This window comes from Mastacembelus armatus, chromosome 1, assembly GCF_900324485.2.
Source record: "Mastacembelus armatus chromosome 1, fMasArm1.2, whole genome shotgun sequence".
NCBI classification, from domain to species: domain Eukaryota; kingdom Metazoa; phylum Chordata; class Actinopteri; order Synbranchiformes; family Mastacembelidae; genus Mastacembelus; species Mastacembelus armatus.
Window position 1 is genome coordinate 15,768,139 of NC_046633.1, and position 22,412 is coordinate 15,790,550.

At 39.0% G+C, this 22,412-nt stretch overlaps 1 protein-coding gene and 1 long non-coding RNA gene across 2 annotated transcripts in view; one reads left to right on the plus strand and one right to left on the minus strand.

Annotated features, from left to right (window-relative positions):
- Positions 1-2,668: 2,668 nt before the first annotated feature.
- Positions 2,669-3,282, minus strand: LOC117152693 (uncharacterized). Its single transcript, XR_004463157.1, has 2 exons — positions 3,155-3,282; positions 2,669-2,951 (listed from the first exon to the last, which is right to left on the minus strand). It is a non-coding gene; the product is annotated as an uncharacterized LOC117152693 (long non-coding RNA).
- A 1,352-nt stretch (positions 3,283-4,634) lies between these two features.
- Positions 4,635-22,412, plus strand: part of LOC113128105 (uncharacterized) — a 34,171-nt gene continuing 16,393 nt past the window's right edge. The window contains exons 1-17 of the mRNA XM_026303164.1: positions 4,635-5,818; positions 5,925-6,024; positions 6,809-6,910; positions 7,050-7,118; positions 7,382-7,530; positions 7,796-7,838; positions 8,218-8,262; positions 8,370-8,467; positions 8,926-9,023; positions 11,407-11,588; positions 11,704-11,812; positions 12,639-12,714; positions 13,325-13,394; positions 13,474-13,606; positions 13,692-13,786; positions 13,895-13,958; positions 14,041-14,102. Of these exons, the coding sequence (XP_026158949.1) occupies positions 5,965-6,024; positions 6,809-6,910; positions 7,050-7,118; positions 7,382-7,530; positions 7,796-7,838; positions 8,218-8,262; positions 8,370-8,467; positions 8,926-9,023; positions 11,407-11,588; positions 11,704-11,812; positions 12,639-12,714; positions 13,325-13,394; positions 13,474-13,606; positions 13,692-13,786; positions 13,895-13,958; positions 14,041-14,102 (1,455 nt within the window). The 5' untranslated portion in view covers positions 4,635-5,818; positions 5,925-5,964. The remainder of the gene's footprint in view (positions 5,819-5,924; positions 6,025-6,808; positions 6,911-7,049; positions 7,119-7,381; positions 7,531-7,795; positions 7,839-8,217; positions 8,263-8,369; positions 8,468-8,925; positions 9,024-11,406; positions 11,589-11,703; positions 11,813-12,638; positions 12,715-13,324; positions 13,395-13,473; positions 13,607-13,691; positions 13,787-13,894; positions 13,959-14,040; positions 14,103-22,412) is intronic.

The following is a 22,412-nucleotide window of genomic DNA, read 5'->3' on the forward strand; positions in this document are numbered from 1 at the left end:
TAGACCTTGATTGGAGTCCTCCTGTTGTAAATGAAATTGATTGGACATGACTTTGAACGTCACACACCTCTCTATAGAAGGCCTCCCAGCTGGCAATGCATATCAGAGCAAAAACCAAGCCATGAGGTCAAAGGAACTGCTCAGAGACAGGATTGTTGATAAGCACAGAGCTGGGGAAAGCTTCAAAAAAACATTCTTGGCATAACCAGGACTCTTCCAAGAGATGGTCACCCGACCAAACTGAGCAATCATGTGAGAAGGGCCTCAGTAAGAGAGGTGACCAAGAACCTGATGGTCATTTTGACTGAGCTGTGGAGATCCTGTGTGGAGATGGGACAAAGTTCCACAAGGATAACCATCACTGCAGCCCTCCACTGATCTGGGCTTTAGACGGAAGCCTCTCCTCAGTGCAAAACACATGAAAGCCACTTGGAGTTTGCAAAAAAGCACCTTAAGCACTCTGACTGTGAGAAACAAGATTCTATGGTCTGATGAAACCAACATTGAACTGTCCAGAAGAAACCAGGCACCTCTCATCAGCTGCCCAGTAGAAATCCCATGAGTGAAGCATGGTGGTGGCATCATGCTATGTGGGTGTTTTATAGCAGCAGAGACTGCGAGACCAGTCAGGGTTGAGGGAAAGATGATTTGCACAGAAGAATGGCAGAAAATCAATCCAGATGTGCAAAGCTTGTGTCATACCCAAAAAGACTTGAAACTGTAATTGCTGTCAAAGGTGCTTCATCTAAGTAGTGAGTAAAGGGTCTGAATACTATACTGTCTATACTATACTATATTTTTTATTTATTATTTTTAATAAATTTATAGGAATTCCTAAAATTCTGTTTTCACTTTGTCACTATGTGGTTCTGAGTGTAGATTGAGGAAAAAAATGTCTAAACAGTTGTATCAGACTGCAACATAAAATGTAAAGTACTGTATGTCCATTGAGATCCAGAATCCCCATGGTATAGATGTTATTGTGCCACTTCCCAAAAGATATATGCAGCGTTATTATATAGTTTTGAGCACTTTAGTTTCATTTGTTGTGCAAGATTTAAGTTCATAGAAACCTGCATACTTCAGTTTGAGTTTTGAAGACAGCTGCCAGGAAGGCCTTTGTGCTTAGAGTACACTGTCCCATCCACCAAGTGCTTTATTGCTACAGATTTCCCAGTATGGAAAACAAATAGTAAACCAGTGACTGAATATAGGCATGGATATCTCAAGCATTGCAGGAATACAGTATGCTGCACTTTTGGCTCTGTGTATATGCTTTTATAGACTTTAAATGATATGTTGGATGAGAGGGTCTATTCATTTTTTGGCAGCCTCTCATTTGAGTTTGTGAACTAAACCGTGTGAACTGATTTACCTGAAGCTTATTGTGGATAAGCTGTTGTACTTGCAGTGTTTCTTCAGATAAAAAGGGTTGACGCATGCTGGACCTGCATGTTCACTGGAGAAGTTAAAGTTATCAGAAATTTCACCACTACAGAACTAGGAACACAAAGTATTGAAAACAGTGATTCTATTTATATTTATAATGGCAGTAGAAACACTATATTTTTGACTTGTACTGTTTTGTTCCCTTTGTTTGCAACATAAAATTATTTCCAGCATTTTATTTTTAATTTACTGCAGAGAAAAGCTGAATTACTTTTCTGACATGAGGAAATTTGCTGTGAACCGAAATGTCATCATCAGTACTCACAAAGCATGCTGTCATAAGCCATAAAATGCATTGTTGTTTCATCAGGGATTATTGTGAATGACTGAATGATGACATCTGCTCTTGCTTTGTAATGTTCAACTCCCACCATTAAAAACAATGTCAGAAGTGTCTTCAAAATTATTTTATGCCTGATCCATTCACCATTTTAAAAAATCAACCATCCCAAAATAAGGAATCATTTTATTCATAAACTTGCATTATATTATTGTACCACTAGAGGGCAGATCGTCTTAAACTTGAAGAAGTTCTAAAGAAGCTCAGTAGTTACATGAGTCATTCTTAGCCCTGGATTTGCCAGAGGATGAGGTGGAAAGGCAAACAAAATGGTGTCCAGCTCTTTCCATCTTTATTGAGGATGTAAAGAGCTGGTTGTCTAATGCTGAACATTCATATAAACCATTAAATGATAATAAGACTGCCGTGAATCAAAGTGTCGTCGAGGACAGTGCCTCAAAATTCAAAATCTGCTCTACCAGTGAGGAATATACCAGTTTTTGATGGTGACCCTCTGCACTTTAAATCCTTCTTGAGAACCTTTGAAAATTGTGTTGAGAATAAAACTAACTTCAGTGATTGCTTGTACTTCTAAGAACAGTACACCAGGGGGCAGCCAATAGGCCTTGTAAAAAGTTGTCAGTGTCTTCCCTCTGAACAAGGATACCAGAGAGAAAAGGTACTCCTTGTTGAACACTTTGGCAGTGAACACAAAATTTCCTCTGCTACCATGGACAAAGTCTGTAACTGGCCCCAGTTATACCTGAGGATGTAAATGTCCTGCAGTCATTTGCTTTATTCCTTCGAGGCTGTTCCAATTTATTACAGCACATCAAGTACATGAGAGTTGGATATGCCAGCTAACCTCATGACTATTGTAATGAAACTAAAAGTGGAAGAGTGTTGCATGTGATATCCATGAACAAACAGGAAGCAGAGTAGTGTTTGTTGACCTTATGAACTTTATTGAAAAACAAGTCCAAATTGTTTCAGAACGACCATCTTTCAGTCCCACTGAGATATTCACGGTACATTTGCAGCGAGCCAGGCCAAAGGATCCACTTACACAAAACAGAGGAGAAAAGGTGGTACTTTGGCCACGAGTGTCACTGCAATAAACAATGAAGATAAAGACAACAGGATAAACGTCACTTTGGATATCCAAGTGTCACCCAAATCGCCCATCTGTCCTGCATATGGAGAAAGATGATACCAAAGGATTCTGTAAAGAAACAACAGAAACTGTGGGCACTCCTACTGTACCTGAACATTCAGAATGCAGCCAGAGGCCTGACAGGAACTAGCAAGATAGATCATATTTCTCCTATATTAGCTTCCCTTCAATGGCTCCCTGTAAAATCCAGAATAGAATCTAAAATCCTTCTTCTCACATACAAATCCCTTCATGATCAAGCTCCTTCCTACCTTAAAGATCTCATAGTACAGGAGTGGCCAACCCGCGGCTCTTTGCCTGGTTTCATGCGGCTCTTACGTTCATATCGAAGTTTGTGTTTGTGTTTTTTTTTTAATGTGCGTGTTCGCTTCGCTTGAGTTCAATACGGTATTTTCGTCAAATGCGCATGTGCGTGAGATGAAAATAGCGCAAGGTTTCCCAGTAGGGGCAAGATCATTTAGGTAAACAGTCTATGTCAAGTTCGCTCTCAAAATGGCAGGAAAAAAATGCACAGCAAAACGAAAATATGAAGATGAACACAGGACGTTTTTAACAGAGTGGGAGAATTTATATTTTTTTGTTGAACGTATGGCAAGACATTCTGCCTTATATGTCAGGCGTCATTTCAAAGCTTCAAATCTTCTGCGCCACTTCAGCTCACTCCACGCTAACATCGACCAGGAAGTTCCAAAAGGGACTGAACTTCGCAAGCACAAGTTGGTCACTTTGAAAAGTCAGGAAGAAAAGCAGATACAGGTTTTCAATGTTCATGGTTGAGAATGACTGGCCTGTGGTCTTAGTACTGTAGGAGTCAATTTCTGTCATTATCATGTTGGTGTGTGACATTTACAATAAATCTGGCTGAGCAGAGGTGTGTGTGTGTGAGAGAGAGAGGGGAAGGGATGGGTGATGTTCATGTGTGCCCATGTGTATGATGTAGCTCTTTGCGGTGACACAGTAAAACATGTGGCTCATGGTCTCTGACTGGTTGGCCACCCCTGTCATAGCACCATATTATCCCAATAGACCACTTCGCTCTCAGAGTGCAGGTCTACTTGTGGTTCCTAGAGTTTCCAAAAGTAGAATGGGAGGCAGAGCCTTTAGTTATCAAGCTCCTCTCCTGTGGAACCAGCTCCCACTCTGGGTTCAGGAGGCAGACACTCTCTGTACTTTTAAGGCTAGACTTAAAACCTTCCTCTTTGACAAAGTGTATAGCTAGGGCTGGCTTCAGGGAACCCTTAGTTATGCTATAGGCCTAGACTGCCTGAGGACCATCGGTGCACTGAGCTCCCCTACCCTAACCCTCCCCTCCGCTCCCTTCCTTTCCCCTCTCCTCCCCCGTCACTTGAATATTCCACCATTGAATGTCATTAACTTTGTGCCCTCTCTCTCCCCTAGTTTGTGCTCTCTCCCTCCCCCTCTCTCTCTCTGTACCTTCTGCAGGTATGCCTGGTCCTGGAGCTGTATATCATTGATGTGCAGTTACTGGTCCCACCAACCTGCAGTGTCTATTGGTTGTTTATTGTTGTTGTTTTCTCTCTGCTCTATCCACTCACCCCAACCGGTCGAGGCAGATGGCCGCCCAAACTGAGCCCGGTTCTGCTGGAGGTTTTTTCTTCTTTTAAAAGGAGTTTTTCTTCTCCACTGTCGCCAAGTGCTTGCTCATAAGGGATTTGTTGGGGTTTTTTTTTGTTTTTTGTAAAGTGCCTTGAGATGATTGTGTTGTGATTTGGCACTATACAAATAAAATTAATTGAATTGAATTGATATAATTTATTAAGGGAAAAAAAATGTCCAACACAGTACCTGTTGCATGTTTTGTTGGAGCTACTCTTGGCATTGCCAAAATTGTTACTGCATAGAGTTTTACCTCAGAGCACTGAGTGTACTCTTTCACATAATAACCTTTTAACTTATTTTGTGTATCCTCAGTTGCAGTCCATGCAACTGATCAAGCTTGGTTTTATATTTTTTGTTGTTCAAACTTGCACATTAACAAACTTCATAATCTTCATGCTGAATGTTTAACTTTGAATTTACCATTAGTCATACTGAAATTAACACTGGTTGAAGGTGTTGCCAGGCTCTGTCAAATGGATGCGTTACATCTTTACTAACAGACTGAATAAATAAGTTGAGCACAGTTAATGTTTGATGATCTCATTCATCAGGTGGCTGAGGACATTTTATAATAAATATCATCTCCTGTCTTTTAATGTTACATATCAGGTGTGATTATCAGTATATGTTTTCACCTCACCAAATCTATATCTGCATCTTTTTAAGAGACATTATAAAGATGGTTGCTGATGTTATGTTCATATTTATCTTCATACATTTTGCTGCCACAATGCTGGGAAACAACGTCCAATTAACATTTTCATGCACATTACCAAGCACACTTCATAGACATATTAACATAGAGTATGATATGACCATATATCTATGGTCATACTGTATATATATGACCACAGCTGCAGGTGTTCTCAGAGGAGCAGGGAAACGCTTGGTCGGTGCTCTATGTAATTTGCTTGGGTTCAATGAGTTCTCCACTGGTGTGTCTGGGCATTGCAAGTAAAACCAAACTACAGAACCAATATGCATCATCTCGTGCCTCCTGCCTGTCAGCTGACATTTAGCCATTGAAGCTTTTTCCAATTTCTGTAACAGGACTATGGACAGGCTTTACCATTGGTTTGTCACTGCAGATTTTTGTTTTTATCACATTTCTGTGCAAACTTGATTGGAAAACGGCTGCTGAAGAGGTGTGTACGTGCATTTTTTTCCTTTGTCTTGGGACATATTTGGGCTGGTTGTAGCACACTATCAGCAAATGTCCCTCCTGTTTTCAATCAGGATTTTTGTGAGAGCAGTTCGAATCACAGAAGAAGAGACAGTCAAGATGGATCATACAGGTGAGTAAAGGCACTCCCTTGATTTCTGTTTATTCTGTACAGTAGTTACATGAAATGTCTCTGCTCTGAGGACAATTGTATTAATAACAAACATTCCTTCTCAAAGATCCAAGTGATAACCGTGATAACCAAGTGATAACCAGGCCATGGTCAGTACATCTCTGTCTATCTCTGTGAGTGCTGAGGAGGGTGACAGAAAACTGAAGGTGATGACATACATTTGACAAGTTTGTGTATCAGTGTATGTCAAGACTTGTTAGTGAATTCAAAATAGGTTTTTCTGCTCAGTCTGTTCAGATGTCCTATCTGTTTAAAAAAATACTCCACTCCATTTTAAAAAAATACTCCATTCCATTTAACATTGTCAGACTCACAAAGGACAATTAAGAAGGCCCTAAATCATGCACATTCTTCTTCCTTTTCTACAGTGCACCTCAGCATTTTGGCCTGAGTTTCAAGATGAGCTGTGTAAATGGGCTTATACTTGTATAGTGCTTTTCTACACTCAAGTGTACGCAAAGCACTTTTACACTATTTGTCCATTCACCCACTCACTCACATTCACACATCCATACACTGGTCACCGGGGGCAACTTGGGGTTCAGTGTCTTGCCCAAGGACACTTCAGCCGGGCCACAGCCGCCCTATGAAAGAGCTCACTTTCAGTATGTGTCACTTTGCGTAGCACAGATGTGAGTGCAGTGTGTGGCTCCAGGGGTCAATCCATGAACCTCTGTTTTTCAGTCTTCTTATTAACTGAATTTTAACAAGCAGCTTAAGCCTTTATCATTCCATCCATTATCTCCATTATCTCCTCCTATTAGCATCAAGAAGGACTTTTTTTAAAAATATATATTTAATGATTTTGTTTAACAATACTAACTACAAACTTACTACTAACAATACTCAGACACTTTTGAATGTAAAACATTTAGTTCTTGTATGATCTAGAAAATGAGCAAAGATTATTGTTTTGTGTTTGTACTGCAGATCCTTTCTCAGTCCATGATCTTTCTGATCAGTTTTGTCAGCACTGTGTTCTGTGGTCATTTGGGAAAAGCAGAACTGGCAGGAGTGTCATTAGCCATTGCGGTGAGGAGATTTGCTCAAGTCCTGTCTGTGTATCCATCATATTGGTTTTCCAACCTGCAGGTGCTACCTGCTGTTAACCTGCTGTTAATGTACTTTATGTGTTCATCCCTGAATTGTGCTGATTTTGTTTCATTTGCAGGTGGTTAACGTCACTGGTATTTCAATTGGCACTGGTTTGTCGTTAACTTGTGATACACTCATATCTCAGGTAGTGTCCCTATAGCCGATCTTTGTTTGCTTTATTTATCTAACCAAGATCCCCAACTAAGATAAACACAACCCTTAAAAACAGTTCAGCAATGAGCTTTAGTATCAAATTAGTTCTGTTTGAACCATGGTTATTAGTATACATCATATATAGATATATATATAGATATAGATATATACATACATATATATGTATTACTATATATTACTATATATTAATATTGCTCTTCATTATTTGAGTATCTGTGTACATGTTTCATGCAGACGTATGGGAGTGGTAACTTGAAGCGTGTGGGAGTGATTCTCCAGAGGGGGATTCTGATCCTGTTGCTGGCCTGTTTCCCCTGCTGGGCTGTTCTCATCAACACTGAGCCTCTATTGCTTGCTGTCAAACTGAGCCCAGAGGTTGCCAGGTCGGTCATTGTTTTATCCCCCCAGAAAACACTACTGACACTGCCATATAGCTTATAGTTGGTATATCATGTAAAAAATGTTTAGTTAGATTCAATCACTGATTTAGGACTTTAGGTTCACAGTGAATTGCCATGGACTTTGGTAAAGGTATTCACTGAAAGATGAATTCTAATATCTCATTACCTCATACATGTCCATTTTATGTATCAGTCCCACAATTTTATATGCATACAGTATTTGCTCTGTTTATCTTTCTCAACAAAGTCTCTCCCAGCTGTATGTGAAGATCTTCATGCCAGCTCTGCCGGTAAGCAGGGTACAATGTAGAAACACAGAATATATACGGACTATGGTTTGTAGTGGATAAATATTGACTTTGGTGATCCCTTAACTTTTTATTTAGCTCAAGGAGGTTTATTTTCTAAATATCTCAACTGTTAGGCAGATTGTTATGCCACTGGTTAAGTTTGTTAGAAACGTAATGTTTGCACTAAATATTTGCAGAACTATCAAACTCCCAACAGCATCAGCTGTACACCTGAGTTTAGTGCTAATTGAACATTACACTGAACATTACACCTGCTAAATAACCTAGAATTATCAATGTGACTATGTTAACATGTTGGTGTTAACATTTATGTCAAAATACCACTGTGTCTAATAGGTTTATGTTTTTCTTGGTGCAGGCTGCTTTTATGTACCAGCTGCAAGGGAGGTATCTTCAAAATCAGGTGACACTTTCTCAGACTTTTCTTAACCAAGGTTAAATGACAAATGTGTTAGTTGATTGACAGTTAATACAATTAAAAGTGAGCCAGGCTTCTGCTGTTTTTTATAGGGAATTATATGGCCTCAAGTTATAACTGGAGCGATTGGAAATGTCCTTAATGCAGTCATCAACTACGTCTTCCTCTATTGTCTGGATATGGGCGTTTCGTAAGTTTTCATACATCATTATTATGCTAGAACTTCATAATTATTCTTATACCTATACATTCAGTCCTATCAAGAGAAACAATGACATACAATATGTGTGTAATTTATGCTTATAATGACTCAACATGTTGTGTAAATTAAGTAAATGGCGGTGGACTAAATATTTTATACACAAAACACTATATAGTGGCCAAAGGTCCTGTGCACTGCAATCTTTCACTAAATTTAATGTTATTGTGTATTATTATGTGAAATTTGTTGGTAATAGTGATCAGTCCAACCATAAATTAATCTGGAATCACTCTGTTTTTGTAATGGGTCATATTATACAGAGGCTTCAATTTATCAACCTACTATTATGACATATAGTCAAGATAAATACTAAAATGTCAGTGAGCATCTAAACACAGCATGTACTGTATATAAATATGCATGTACAAAATGTATATTTCTTGAAGTGGATCTGCAACTGCCAGTGCCATCACTCAGTATGTGCTGGCTGTGCTTTTGTACATTTACATCTGCTGGAGGGGTCTACACAAGTCCACGTGGGGAGGTAAGATATCTCCTTATCTTTGACCACAACAAGAGTTTAATACAAATATGTTCTTCTCTTTTTTGGGGGTTTACTGTAGTATTATTATTATCTTATTCTGACCAGTCATTATCCCTTCTATTAATAATTGCGTCAGTGGTCTTTCACAACAATGTGCAAATTTTCCAGTGTGTAATGTTTGACAAAAATTTGTAATATTAAAGTGTAATGCAGTGTACTGGAGAGGTTATAGTGGTGATGCAGCTGCCCACAGTTAGGAGCTATTCTTACGTTTCATCATTTGTCAGAAGACTGCTGTTACTAATATACAGTGGTGTGAAAAAGTGTTGGCCCCCTTCCTGATTTCTTATTTTTTTGCATGTTTGTCACACTTTAATGTTTCAGATCATCAAACAAATTTCAATAATAGTCAGAGATAACACGAGTAAACACATCATGCAGTTTTTAAATGAAGGTTTTTATTATTAAGGGAAAACAAAATCCAAAACTACATGGCCCTGTGTTAAAAAGTGTTTACCCCCTGTTAAAACATAACTTAACTGTGGTTTATCACACCTGAATTCAATTCCTCTAGCCACACCCAGGCCTGATTGCTGCCACACCTGTTCGCAATCAAGAAATCACTTAAATAGGACCTGCCTGACAAAGTGAAGTAGACCAAAAGATCCTCAAAAGCTAGACATCATGCCGAGATCCAAAGAAATTCAAAACCAAATGAGAAAGAAAGTAATTGAGATCTATCAGTCTGGAAAAGGTCATAAAGCCATTTCTAAAGCTTTGGGACTGCAGCGAACCACAGTGAGTGAAAACATGGAACAGTGGAGAACCTTCCCAGGAGTGGCTGACCGACCAAAATTACCCCAAGAGCGCAGAGACGACTCATCCAAGAGGTCACAGAAGACCCCACAACAACATCCAAAGAACAGGCCTGCAGGCCTCACTTGACTCAGTTAAGGTCACTGTTCATGACTCCACCATAAGAAAGAGACTTGGCAAAAATGGTCTGCATGGCAGAGTTCCAAGACGAAAACCGCTGCTGAGCAAAAAGAACATAAAGGCTCATCTCAGTTTTGCCAGAAAACATCTTGATGATCCCCAAGACTTTTGGGAAAATACTCTGTGGAAGGTGTGTGTCACATTACGTCTGGCGTAAAAGTAACACCACATTTCAGAAAAAGAACATCATACCAACAGTAAAATATGGTGGTGGTAGTGTGATGGTCTGGGGCTGTTTTGCTGCTTCAGGACCTGGAAGACTTGCTGTGATAAATAGAACCATGAATTCTGCTGTCTACCAAAAAATCCTGAAGGAGAATATCTGGCCTTCTGTTCATGACCTCAAGCTGAAGCAAACTTGGGTTCTGCAGCAGGACAATGAACCAAAACACACCAGCAAGTCCACCTCTGAATGGCAGAAGAAAAACAAAATGAAGACTTTGGAGTGGCCTAGTCAAAGTCCTGACCTGAATCCGATTGAGATGCTGTGGCATGACCTTAAAAAGGTGGTTCATGCTCGATAACCCTCCAATGTGGCTGAATTACAACAATTCTGCAAAGATGAGTGGCCAAAATTCTTCCACAGTGCTGTAACAGACTCATTGTAAGTTATTGCACACGCTTGATTGCAGTTGTTGCTGCTAAGGGTGGCCCAATCAGTTATTAGGTTTAGGGGGCAAACACTTTTTCACACAGGACCATGTAGTTTTGGATTTTGTTTCCCCTTAATAATAAAAACCATTTAAAAACTGCATGATGTGTTTACTTGTGTTAGAAAAAATAAGAAATCAGGAAGGTGGCCAACACTTTTTCACACCACTGTATATGATGGACTGTGCCAAGAAATGGGTGATCCTTCCTATGCAAGCTCCCTGGATTCTTGTCCTGTCATGTGGCTGCACACACCCTTCTCTAACCATAATCTACCATAAAGTCCACATCCAGTGGTTTCATAGGCACCAATACAGAATGAGCAAAATGTTGGCCACACTGTTGGCTAATACCCACTGGTATCATTATTATACTGTGGCAACAGGACAGCTCCAGCCCCATAGTTACAGGCCTTAAGCTTACCTCAAGAATTGCTGCTGTCTTGGACAGCACATCCAGCACCAGAAAAAAACAAGAAATAACATAAAATAAAATAGTAGGCCTCAAGCCTGTCACATGCATGTTCTCAAAGCTCAAATAACCTTTAACCCTATTTCTTTCTAAAAAACACCTTCACACCTATTGAAATAATTTCAATAATGTAGATAAATAATAGAAAGATTTTGCCCAGTGCAAATCTGACATTAGCTTACAGTATATCCTGGTTCTAACATGACATGATAAAGATATTATGTAATAGTCTAAACAGTTGCACGTCTGCACCTCTGATCCACAGGTTGGTCACTAGACTGTCTGCAGGAATGGGGACCCTTCATTAAATTGGCTATTCCCAGTATGCTCATGCTTTGTCTGGAGTGGTGGATTTTTGAAATAGGAGGATTATTGGCTGGAATGATTAGTGAGGTTGAGCTCGGAGCTCAGTCCATAACATATCATCTGTCTATTGTAGCTTATATGGTAACTACAAATATCAGTTCTCTTCACTTCTGCATAGGCCATTTTTCCAGTAAAATTATATTCAAGGCAAATGAAGCTGTAATACACTGATATTATTTATGTACTTCTCCCACAGTTCCCACTAGGATTCTCTGTCGCTGCCAGTGTCCGGGTTGGAATTGCACTTGGTGCAGGAAACATAGATCAAGCCAAGCTATCAAGCAAGGTTACCATCATCTGTGCATGTAGGCTAAGTGCAGATACATACGTCCAGTAATTTAACTAAATAATTATTTTAAATACATATAAACCACTTAAATAATCATAAAGTAGAAACAATTTTTCATTAAATGAAATGTTTCATAATTTTTGAGGACCTTTTTTTAATTTCATACTAGAAAATGTTATTTCACAATGCCTAAAAGTCTATTATTAATACACATTCCCAACAATGCACCAAATAAAAAGCTGTATTTCATAGACACATCTCATAATGTTTTTATTTTAAACACCAACTTTGGAAGAAAATTACACTCCCCCTGCCTCTTAAGCTGGCACTAGCAATTGTTAGATTTAGCCAGTTAGCACCTATTAGAAAAAGCAACAACACTTCAGAAATTATACTGAATTAACTCTTTCATTCATTCATTATCTATACCCACTTATTCCAACTAGCCCTGCCCTTCCACTTTCTGATTGGCTGAACACACCTGATCCAGGTAATCAGCAGTGGGTAGGGCAGAGATATCTGGAAAACAAGCAGGACAGTAGTGCTTGAGTGTTGGAGACCCCCGGGTCTAGAGTGCACCCTGTCATCTGGGATTGGCTTCAGTCCACCATGACCTTGAATTGGACTAAGCAGTATAGAGAATGGTTAGATGGATAATTAGGATTAGGGTAAATACTACTTCAGATTAAGTAACACATATTTATGGGGAAACAGACTTCACTTTGCTAGAATCAACTTCCTAGTTTTGGGATCTGATGTTAGCCAATTTATTAACAGTTGTTTACAGCTAATTTTCTGTTCTTTTAAATAACACATTTAATTGTTTCTTTATTTTGTTGCAGTCATAATTTCTTGTTTTGTTGGAGCTGCCTTTGGCTTCTCTAGACATGTCATTGGATATATTTTCACCACAGCACAGTAAGTAGTCTTTAACTAAATAGCCTTCAATTTCTTGCACTAGAAGAATCATTAAGTTATGTTGTTGCAGCCTGTGTGTCATAGCAGGCTTCCATTCATATTGCTGTCTACATGGTTATCTATTAATTAAGATAATCATCTTCATGCCAAGTCACACTGACACTGAACTCCTTATTAGTGATGCCAAAACCAACAATTCTGAGACATTCATGTTATTTTTGCAGTCTGTCTTAACATGCAGTATCTGGTGCCCAGTTTGTTCCATTTCAGTTATCATAAGCAAACCTAATTAACATCAAAAGATTACGTAAGGTGAGCACCATGTGAGCACATTTTCCTATTTTCAAGTGAAAAATAACACCTTTTAGCTGTGACGACTGTCTAAAAGACAGTCAAGAAACAGAAACTTAAAGGTCTGTTAAATCAAATAATTTGCCTGGAGTGGCATAAAGGATTTTATAATCATCCTGTCATGCTATGTTATTAATACTTTAATTATGTGGCATAGTGAAAAGATTTTTTCAGTACCTGTTCATAATATTTGTCAGTTAGCCTGAGATATGTGAATGGAGATTAGATTGACTGAATCTCTGTTTTTTTTTTTTTTTAGAGACATTGTACAGAGGGTGGCTGATGTCATGTTTATATATGGTTTCATGCATGTTGGGGAGGCCATTGCGGTAAGAAACATTTTTTCAGATGTCAGATCTGACACTGACAAACACAATGTTTTTGACCAAATGGGTTTGACACTGACAGGCGGTGACTGGAGGAGTTCTCAGGGGAGCAGGAAAACAGTTAATTGGTGCTATGTGTAACCTGGTAGGATACTACTTCATTGGTGTCCCCATCGGTGTATCCCTAATGTTCGTAACAAACATGGGGATTATAGGTAAGTAATAATAAAGACTTGCATCCTGTTTGTCAAATTAACATTCAAGAAAGCAATAACAACCTGTTTTCACTCTCTGTAACAGGTCTGTGGACAGGACTTGCCGTCTGTGTGCTAATGCAGTCAACTTTCTTCATCATATTTCTCTGTAAACTTGATTGGAAACAGGCTGCTGAAGAGGTGTGTAGCAACATCCCTTTACCAACCAAAAAGCATTTTAAATTCATCCTAACCTGAACATGAAGTGAAAACATTCTGTTAACATGAGTGCTTAATTTCATTGATCAGGCACTTGTGAGAGCAGGAATCCTGATTACAAAAGAAAAGGAGATGGTCGAGATGAGAAATGCAGGTAACCACCAGTGCAATAACTGACCCGTTGTATTACACAGAGGATACTTGTTAATAATAAAGTTTCTCCCTGAAACCTCTAGACTCAAATCACAAACAGCCCCAGGCCAGATGTGAGACTGCTGTCGAGGAAACAAACGACAAGGTGCATATTGCAGACCAGAATAAATCCACTACCACTACAGTGGGAGAGGTTCTCTCAATAACACAGCTGTTTTTAAGGCGTGGCCTGACATTACTGCTCATGGTCGTCATCCTCATTGCTGGAATTGTCCTCAGTAATGTCCTCATCCTGCTTTTGAAATGAGTGATCCATGGACACGAAACTGGTAATTAAACTAATGGTTGTCAGGTTTGATATCTTCAAGTTCCACAACACAGTTCACTTATTTGAACTTGCACCTCAGTCCTTAATCGATCTAGAAGTTGCTCTTGTCCATCATCTTAAAGATTGTCCTAAAGCTGTTTTTCCTGCTCAAGGAGTGGGGAAGCTTCCTTGGGCAAGGATACATGAGACTATTCTTCTCATTTTTAATGGAATGATCTAATCTGTTAATAACTGAATGCTTCAGATGAAGGATCTTGGGAAAGGGTGTCTCATGTTTCAAAAAACATGTTTCTGTGATTACTCCATCATGCATTTTTTTCCTTACATCTTACTTTGGGGATGACTAAGATGCAAGGAAAAGAACCCTTGTAATAAAGGGTTACTTGTGGTTTTGATCTCAGTGAGAATCACACTTCAGTCTGAAATGTTGTGCAACCTTTGGTGCAGCCAGCAATCCTCTCATAAAGTGTGCATAGGTGGTTGAATTTGGAGTATTGGTCTCATTTAACATCCAGTAGTTAAGTCCGTGCTTTGATTTGATAGATAGATAGATAGATAGATAGATAGATAGATAGATAGATAGATAGATAGATAGATAGATAGATAGATAGATAGATAGATAGATAGATAGAGAGATAGAGAGATAGATAGACGGACGGACAGAAAGACAGACAGACAGATAGATAGATTGTCAGGATCCTGCCGTGGACTTCCTGTTTATTTTGAAGGACTGCAGGATCTAGTTTGTATCCATTCGTTTTACCTTGTTTTGATTTTGATTGTTTGCACCTGTGTCTCGTTTACTCCTTAGTTAAATACCCCTCTGTTTCCCTCACTCCTTGACAGGTTGTTTTGTCCTACTCCTTGTCTATGTGGTTCTCCAGTCAGCACTAGATTTGATGCTTCAAACAGCATTAATAGAGATCTGTAGCACCACCCCCACCACGTGACTCCGGGAGTCGAGGAGAAAATTTCTAGAGCTGATTTCATTCAATGATCAGCAGGACATTCATTCAGCTTGTCTCCTGCTGCAAGGATGCTGCCCCAACAGCTCCCCTCTCTCGGTGCTTTACTCTGCTAGACACAGATGAATCTAAACAGACATACACTCACCGCAGTCATGCTACAGCCTGGCAGTCCATAGTGACGCAGATATATGTGAGAGCTACGGGATGGGTACACTATCCTGTGACAATCTTACTGTGTGTGTGTAGCTTTCTGCCATGTTCCTCAGCTTGTGTGTGGTTGAACATCAGGCTGCTTAAAGATTTTTCTTCCTGCTTTTATTTCATACATTAAACATGTACAGCAAGACCATATTATCCTTTTTTATCCAATTGAAGGCACAAATATTTATCCAAAAATATGGATTTCCTGTGTATTTAATTTGAAAGGTTTGTCAGAAAGAACCACTCTGCAGTGTGATAGATAGATAACAGACAACCCACAATAATATTATCTTCTTTTTTTTTTTTAATATGTAGCTCTGTTTCTTTTCTCTTGAGACTTGTAGGCATTCTCATACACATCCTGTACTCACAAATAGATCAGTCCATTAATTTAAATGTCTAGAGCACTGATCAAAAATTACAGTTTCCCTGTCGGGAAGCTCCAGCAGCATTTACTGAAACCACTCAATGATACAGTCATCACAGTTAATAAAATAACTGAATCTTGTAATGGTGAAAATGCAATGCCAGCACTCCTCTTTCCTTTATTGTAAAACATTATGGCAGTGATGCTGCTGTTATATAACTCGTTGCTCATGAGGAATTCACATAAATCTGTACAGTGGTTGATGTCAGATATTGTGATCCCATGTTGGTTCTGTTTTTAAACACATTTTCCTATGTTAGCACGAACTAATTTTGATTGTTGATAGTAATAACTGTCAAATTTGGGGTAACACCATCTACATAAACATAATTCATGCTGTAGTGTTAAAAGACAGACTGGCAATCTATGCAGGGTGTACCAAGCCTCTCACCTGGTGTCAGCTGGGATTGGCTTCAGCCCCTATGACCGTGGGTGCTTCATGATAAGCAGTATAGAAATTGGATGCATGGATGTAGTGTTTAGCTTTAAAAGCACAGATTTGTGGTTGACACTATTCTGTTCACAGCTGGGTCTGGGAAATGTTTCAAATACAATAAGCAGATTCCACCAGATTCAGATTAGGTACAATTCCACCAAGAATTTTTGTTTTATATATTTCATCATTTGACAGCATGGCCAAATCAGGGTCTCAACAGCCCTGTATGCTTTAGTGAGCTGATAGAGTTGAAGCGTACTTTAACAGTTATGTCTCAGTAAGCCTTGCACAAGCAGAAATATATATATTGGCAAATAGTTAATAATTTCTTGTTTTTCTCTTGTTTTTTGATAGCTGATAGATGACCATTCTACTGGTGTTGTCAGTTCCTGGTGCGCACCCACACACACACATATTCAGTCATACTTGCCCTACAGTTTACCATATGACATGTCTCACCAAGGTTTAAGACTTTAGATTTAAGTATACTTGTCTCTTGTCTCTTAAAGTTGGTTGTTCCAGTCACTTCTTCTATTGCAGTGCAGACAGTGAGATCACTGGAAGGAGAGAAGTGGGTGGTATGGCATGCACAAACCAAAGGCTCTATTGTTGAATCTTTTCAATTGGGAGCTTGTTCTCTCCTACCCCATATCCAATCTACACCTAAGCTCAGATACGTTTGGAACTGAGGGGTGGAAAAATGTGTAATCCTATTTGTCTTTAGGTAGTTTAGTGATTTGCTATGATAAATAGTTTCCATCACCAACTTTTTTGGTGAATGCAGTTCAAAACAATTGTGTGCTTTTAAGTACAGCAGGTACTATATTAATTACTCAACAAATAAGTGCTATAGCAACACAGAAGGTGGTGTCCACAACATCCATGTAGCATTCAAAGCTGTTTAACTGGTTGAAGAACAGTACATGGAAAGTCCTGATACATCACAGGATACATTACAGGATATTTCCCCAAGAGTGGTTTCACATTAGTATTAGCATGTAGCATTTATGTTTGCTGTTTAATCCTTTGTAGCATTTGTATTTATGTCTGTTTGTACTGGAGTACCCCCCTAACCTAAACAAATTCCTTGTGTGTGTGCACACACACTTGGCAATAAAGCTCATTCTGATTCTGATTTTGATTCTGATTTGTGGCTCTCTACTCAAATGCATTGTATGCTGTGCACTTTCATTCAACAGATGAGTCATAGTGAAACCAATGTTGATGAAAACCCTGTTTGGCCAAACTGAGCTTTTACCACCATTGTTATATCTTAAAGTAAAGCCTGAAAATGACTAGAATTATGTTTTATTCTTAGCATAGGAGTCATTGGGATGCCTGTGCTAATGTGTGAAGAGATTCTTAAATGCATGGTTACATAAACTATCTCTGCCATTCTAAGAAATCTAAAACCATGGCTTGTTTTATATGTGGATTAAACTGTAGGCATATGAAGCAACTGTAATGTAAAGAAGTAAAATACAGACATTTGATACAAAGATTTTTCTTCTTCTTTGTTTCAATATTAAATCACTAAGGATGAGATCTTCCTCATTATCCTTCGTGCCCTGAAAAACCTGTGTTAACTGACTGTATTATAACCTGCTAGTTGTTATAAGAACAGCCTATAACTTTCCTCCTGCTCTCCCCAGTCCTTGTCAGTGACCTAGTTTAGAGTTGATAGCTTTGCTCTCTGAAATGAAAACCAGGAGGAATTTTCCTCTCCATTCTCTATACCTCATTCTCTGTCACCCTAACCTATTCACCTCAAATTATACAGTTTCCATCACATTCTTGTGGGCCAGGACCCTTATTTACAGAAGCAGGTTATATGTCTTTGACAACCTGTCATGACATTATCTGTCATTCTGCTGATGGCCAGGAGTGGATCACTAATCTGTAGGCCTAAGAGTCCGAAATGTCCTTCTGACCCCATTTGTCTGTCAGACAGTGGATCTGACACCCTTTCTGTGAGCAACTCTAAATGCAAACCAGTCAAGACGATGAATTATTATTAAATTTAAGGGGAAACATCATTGGGCAGTTTCACTGTAAGACCAAAGTGTTGTAGCACTCTTGACAATGTAGGGTGTTGTTTTTCTGTGACTGCATGTGTGAGACACTCAAAGATGCTGCACTGGAAACTAAGCATCTTGGGAGGCACTTGCTGAAGCATGCTGGTGCCCCATATTCTCTGTGTACAACAGTAGTTAGTCCTTTTTCTTTTTGTTAATTTCCTATGAGGACTTAGAAGATCCAACCAGATCAACTGCTGTCTCTCATCCTTTGTGTAGTTGCTTTGACAGTGTGTTTGCCCTCATCTCTAAGCTGAAAGAATCCTAATCTTAAAAATGCCCTCGACCAAAATGTTCTTATCTTCTGAGCTGCCAGAAAAAAAAAAAGCTGATAGAAATAGCAGAGGCTGACCTCTGGGTGGCTGTCATCTCTATTACACAACAATTTTCATAAGCTCCAGAGATATGGCACCGCTACTGAGGAAGCTGGAAGTGTTCTCCGGTCAGAGTGTTGCTCCCAGGAGACTTAAAAGCCAAGGATTTTCTTCTTACCCCTAGCAAACTGACCCCTCTCTTACTGACTAGAGAGGCAAAGGTGTTATCTAAGATGCCTGACCACAACGAAGGCATCTTTGGTGTTTTTGGCATTTTGTCCTTTTCTGTGTAAATGAAATTGATATTAATTCCAAATATAAGTTTATGTAACCTTTACTGGGTCTAGTCAGTTCATCTTTGAGCAACTTGTGTCTCTCTACTTCCTATGAAGAGCTGAAGTTTTCAACAGTACCTGCTTTTGGCTGAGGGTGTTTCTTTTTGTAGCTTTTTTGTAGCTTTTCTAGCTATATTCTTGCACAATATTGTTGCAGTACATTGGTGGACTTGCACCAGTTCCCTACTCTAACCACAGTCGTTACCTCTCATGTGCATTGACAGAATGCTTATAAAGTATGAGAGTAAATGCAAAGCTCTGAGTGAATTCAATTCTGTCTTGCTCTACTTTGTACCTGTAAATGATTGTTTACATTGTTTGGGTATAGTTATTGTTTTTTTTTTCACAGCACAATTCTGCACTTTTACTACAGCTGGCAAATAAAGTGATGCTGCCACTTGATACTAGAAGTTCAAATGTTAGGTTGTGTGGCATGGTGTGATGATTAGCACTGTCACAGCTACACGATTCCGCGTTTGAATCCGAGTCTTTCATCAGTTTGCATGTTGTTCTCCCCATGCCTGTCCGTGGAGGACAAAACTGCCTCTCAACCGATGTCAGCTAGATTTGGCTTCAGTTCCCTGTTACCCTGGGAGGATAAGCAATAAATGAATATATATTGAGGCTGGGCAGTCTAAACGAGTATACTGACTTTTGCTTTATTGTGTGTTGTTTATGATTTGGGTTTGTGTTTTATGGCATTATTTGAGTTTTAAAAGATTTTAAATCAGTGTGATGTACCCAAGAGAAATATCTAAAAATGTATTGTTTATCATAATAATTGCATGTAAATTTTCTTTGTCAACTCAATTCATGAAATAATCTTTTTAGTTTTGCTAATTTCTTAGGTACTTAAATTGCAGGATTAGATTAAAGATGATGTACTCTCAAATGTTAAAAATTTGATTTCAATAAACTTAGTATGTCCCAGAGAGCTGTTTTTATATATTTGTTTAGATTGTGCTTTATGTTTGTTTGTTTTTTTTTTATTATGCCACCAGTTCAACACAGATCTTGCCTAGGCTGCCTGCCAATAATCTTGTTTTCTCACCCAGTCTTATATTACACACATATACATGCACCATGTTGCTGTGTGAAGTCTTAAAGTGCATCATGTATCCCCTTGGAGCTCCTGCAGTTCCTGAATCTCACTTCCTGAACAGAATCTGTTTTTATTTTCCATACCATGAGCCTTGCACACATTGCTTGTTGTCAAAAGAGAGAATGCAGGAAGGGATTAAGTAATAGTGTATTGTTTTTATATTTTCTTTCCCTGGAAAGCACATACAAATCTCCAGCCAAATTCCAGAAACTATTACTCATGTATTGGCAAATTGAGGTTTGTCTGAATGTTTGATATTACCACAGGGCCTGGAAGATGATGTTCTCGCAGTCTGTTTACATAGGTAAACGGTGGTTAACCTACTGTGGAAACTTTTTTTTTGTCTCACTGTGCCACAGGATTCTAGGGAAGGGCAAATGTAAAGGACAAATGCATATTTACTGTGGTGGAGTTTGGTTACCATGGCTGTTTGGGTTGTTATCAGTGCATGCAAGTACTCCCAAAGACTGACTACATGACAGGGTGGTATCATGTACAACCATGAGTGTTTATTATTAAACCGCTGTTCACAGAGAAGTTATGAGGAAATCTAGATTACATGTCCACTGAAGTGAATGGAGCATTGCAGGTGTTGGCTGTACAGCCTGTTGAAGCTATAGCTTTCTGTTTATTTTTGGCACACACCTGGGCCAGTTATGTACCATTAGAGCCATTATCCACCTACTGCTGAATCTATTAAATTCTGCAGCAGGTGCCTCCACAGTATCCCATCATCCCACTTAACAGCTCTATTCCTCTCTGTGTTTGTGCAGACAAGAAGGAAGTTATGAAAAGCTCTTAATGGAGTACTCAATTCTACGCTTCCATGTGGTTTACCAATATTAAATGGTAGGTCAATATAGACTTAAGTAATGATCTGGATAAATGCCAAATGACCTGAATATTGACACGTTGTTGTTTTACTTGCATTTAACTGCACATTGTTAGTCATGCCTGCAGAACACTTCATGACGGGCATTTTCACTCTACGTGAATGTAGAGTAGATCCTGTTAGAGGTCAAATATCCTGGATGGGCCAGGTGGCTTCAAGGTTTGTCAACTAAAACAAGATCTTATGTAAACACCAAAGAATATCAGAGCTCGACGTGACAGAATGACAGAATTCTGTTTGTTTGTTATTAGTTAATTTACTTCAGTTTTTGCAGTTAAATGTTAGCTGTTAGTAATACCAACCTTGCTGAAAGTTTGAGTAGAAGCCACTCAGATGATCAAGGGTGACCACTCTGCATTTTGAAAAACCGGCACTGTAGCAAGCCCTTACATTCCCCTTTTGAGGAATAACCTGTATGACCTTCTTGTTTCCTGTTTTCAATACCAAAAGAGTGAAACTATTTTCAGTTGTGCCATGGCCAGATAACAGATAACAGTTTTGTTTGGTTTTTCATAAAGCAGTTGTTTTGTTCCTCTTAGCAGTTCATTACTACTGTAAAGTAAACCATGTCTTTGTATACAGTATGTAAGCCTATTATTAGAGCAAAAAGTGATGGTGTGTTGGGCAGGACATGGCATTTGTTGTTGACATATGGTTGTTTTTAATGGGGGAAACTGATGTTTACAGTCAGTGCTATTGTGCTGACGGCAGTAAAAGGCCTGCACCTAGTGTTCCAGAGCATCAGGCCTGAAAAACAGAGCTCAGCATTCACTCAGTCAGTGGCTGGAGGGCAGCCCTGGCACCAGTAGACCAGGAGCTGCTGAACACCACCGATTCCCTATTCATACACAAAACAACAGCAGCTCAACATACTAAGAGGTCTAAACCTACTGTTCATTTGGAAATGTTCTAAACACAGTGAGATTTTTTTGAGCTAGTCATTAAGATAAACTGCAGCTGCACATTCATTATAGGTTCATCTGGTTAAGAACTTCAGACTTCACCTTTGTATTCAGCTTTGTTGAATTTGATCATATTTCAGACACTGATCTTTAGTTCTCATGGTTTTCATAGGAACTCAAAGACATATGGGTTATTGTTTGCTTCACAGACCACAGCTCCTTTGTCAGAGAGCAAGTGTCTTTTAGTTGAACTCACACAGTCTGTCGTTTCTCTTAACTTTTAGGCTTAAATCTCTGCTGTCACTGTTACTTTTGCACACTGTACAGTTTTATCCATGTCCCAGATGAAGTGGTAGATTTGCAGGTGATATTATTGCACTGCATCATTCCCAATAGTACATCATGCATCATGCCTTTGCTTTCTTTACACCCGTTCTCAATAGTAGTGAGTCAAATGTAAGCCAAGTACAAAAGT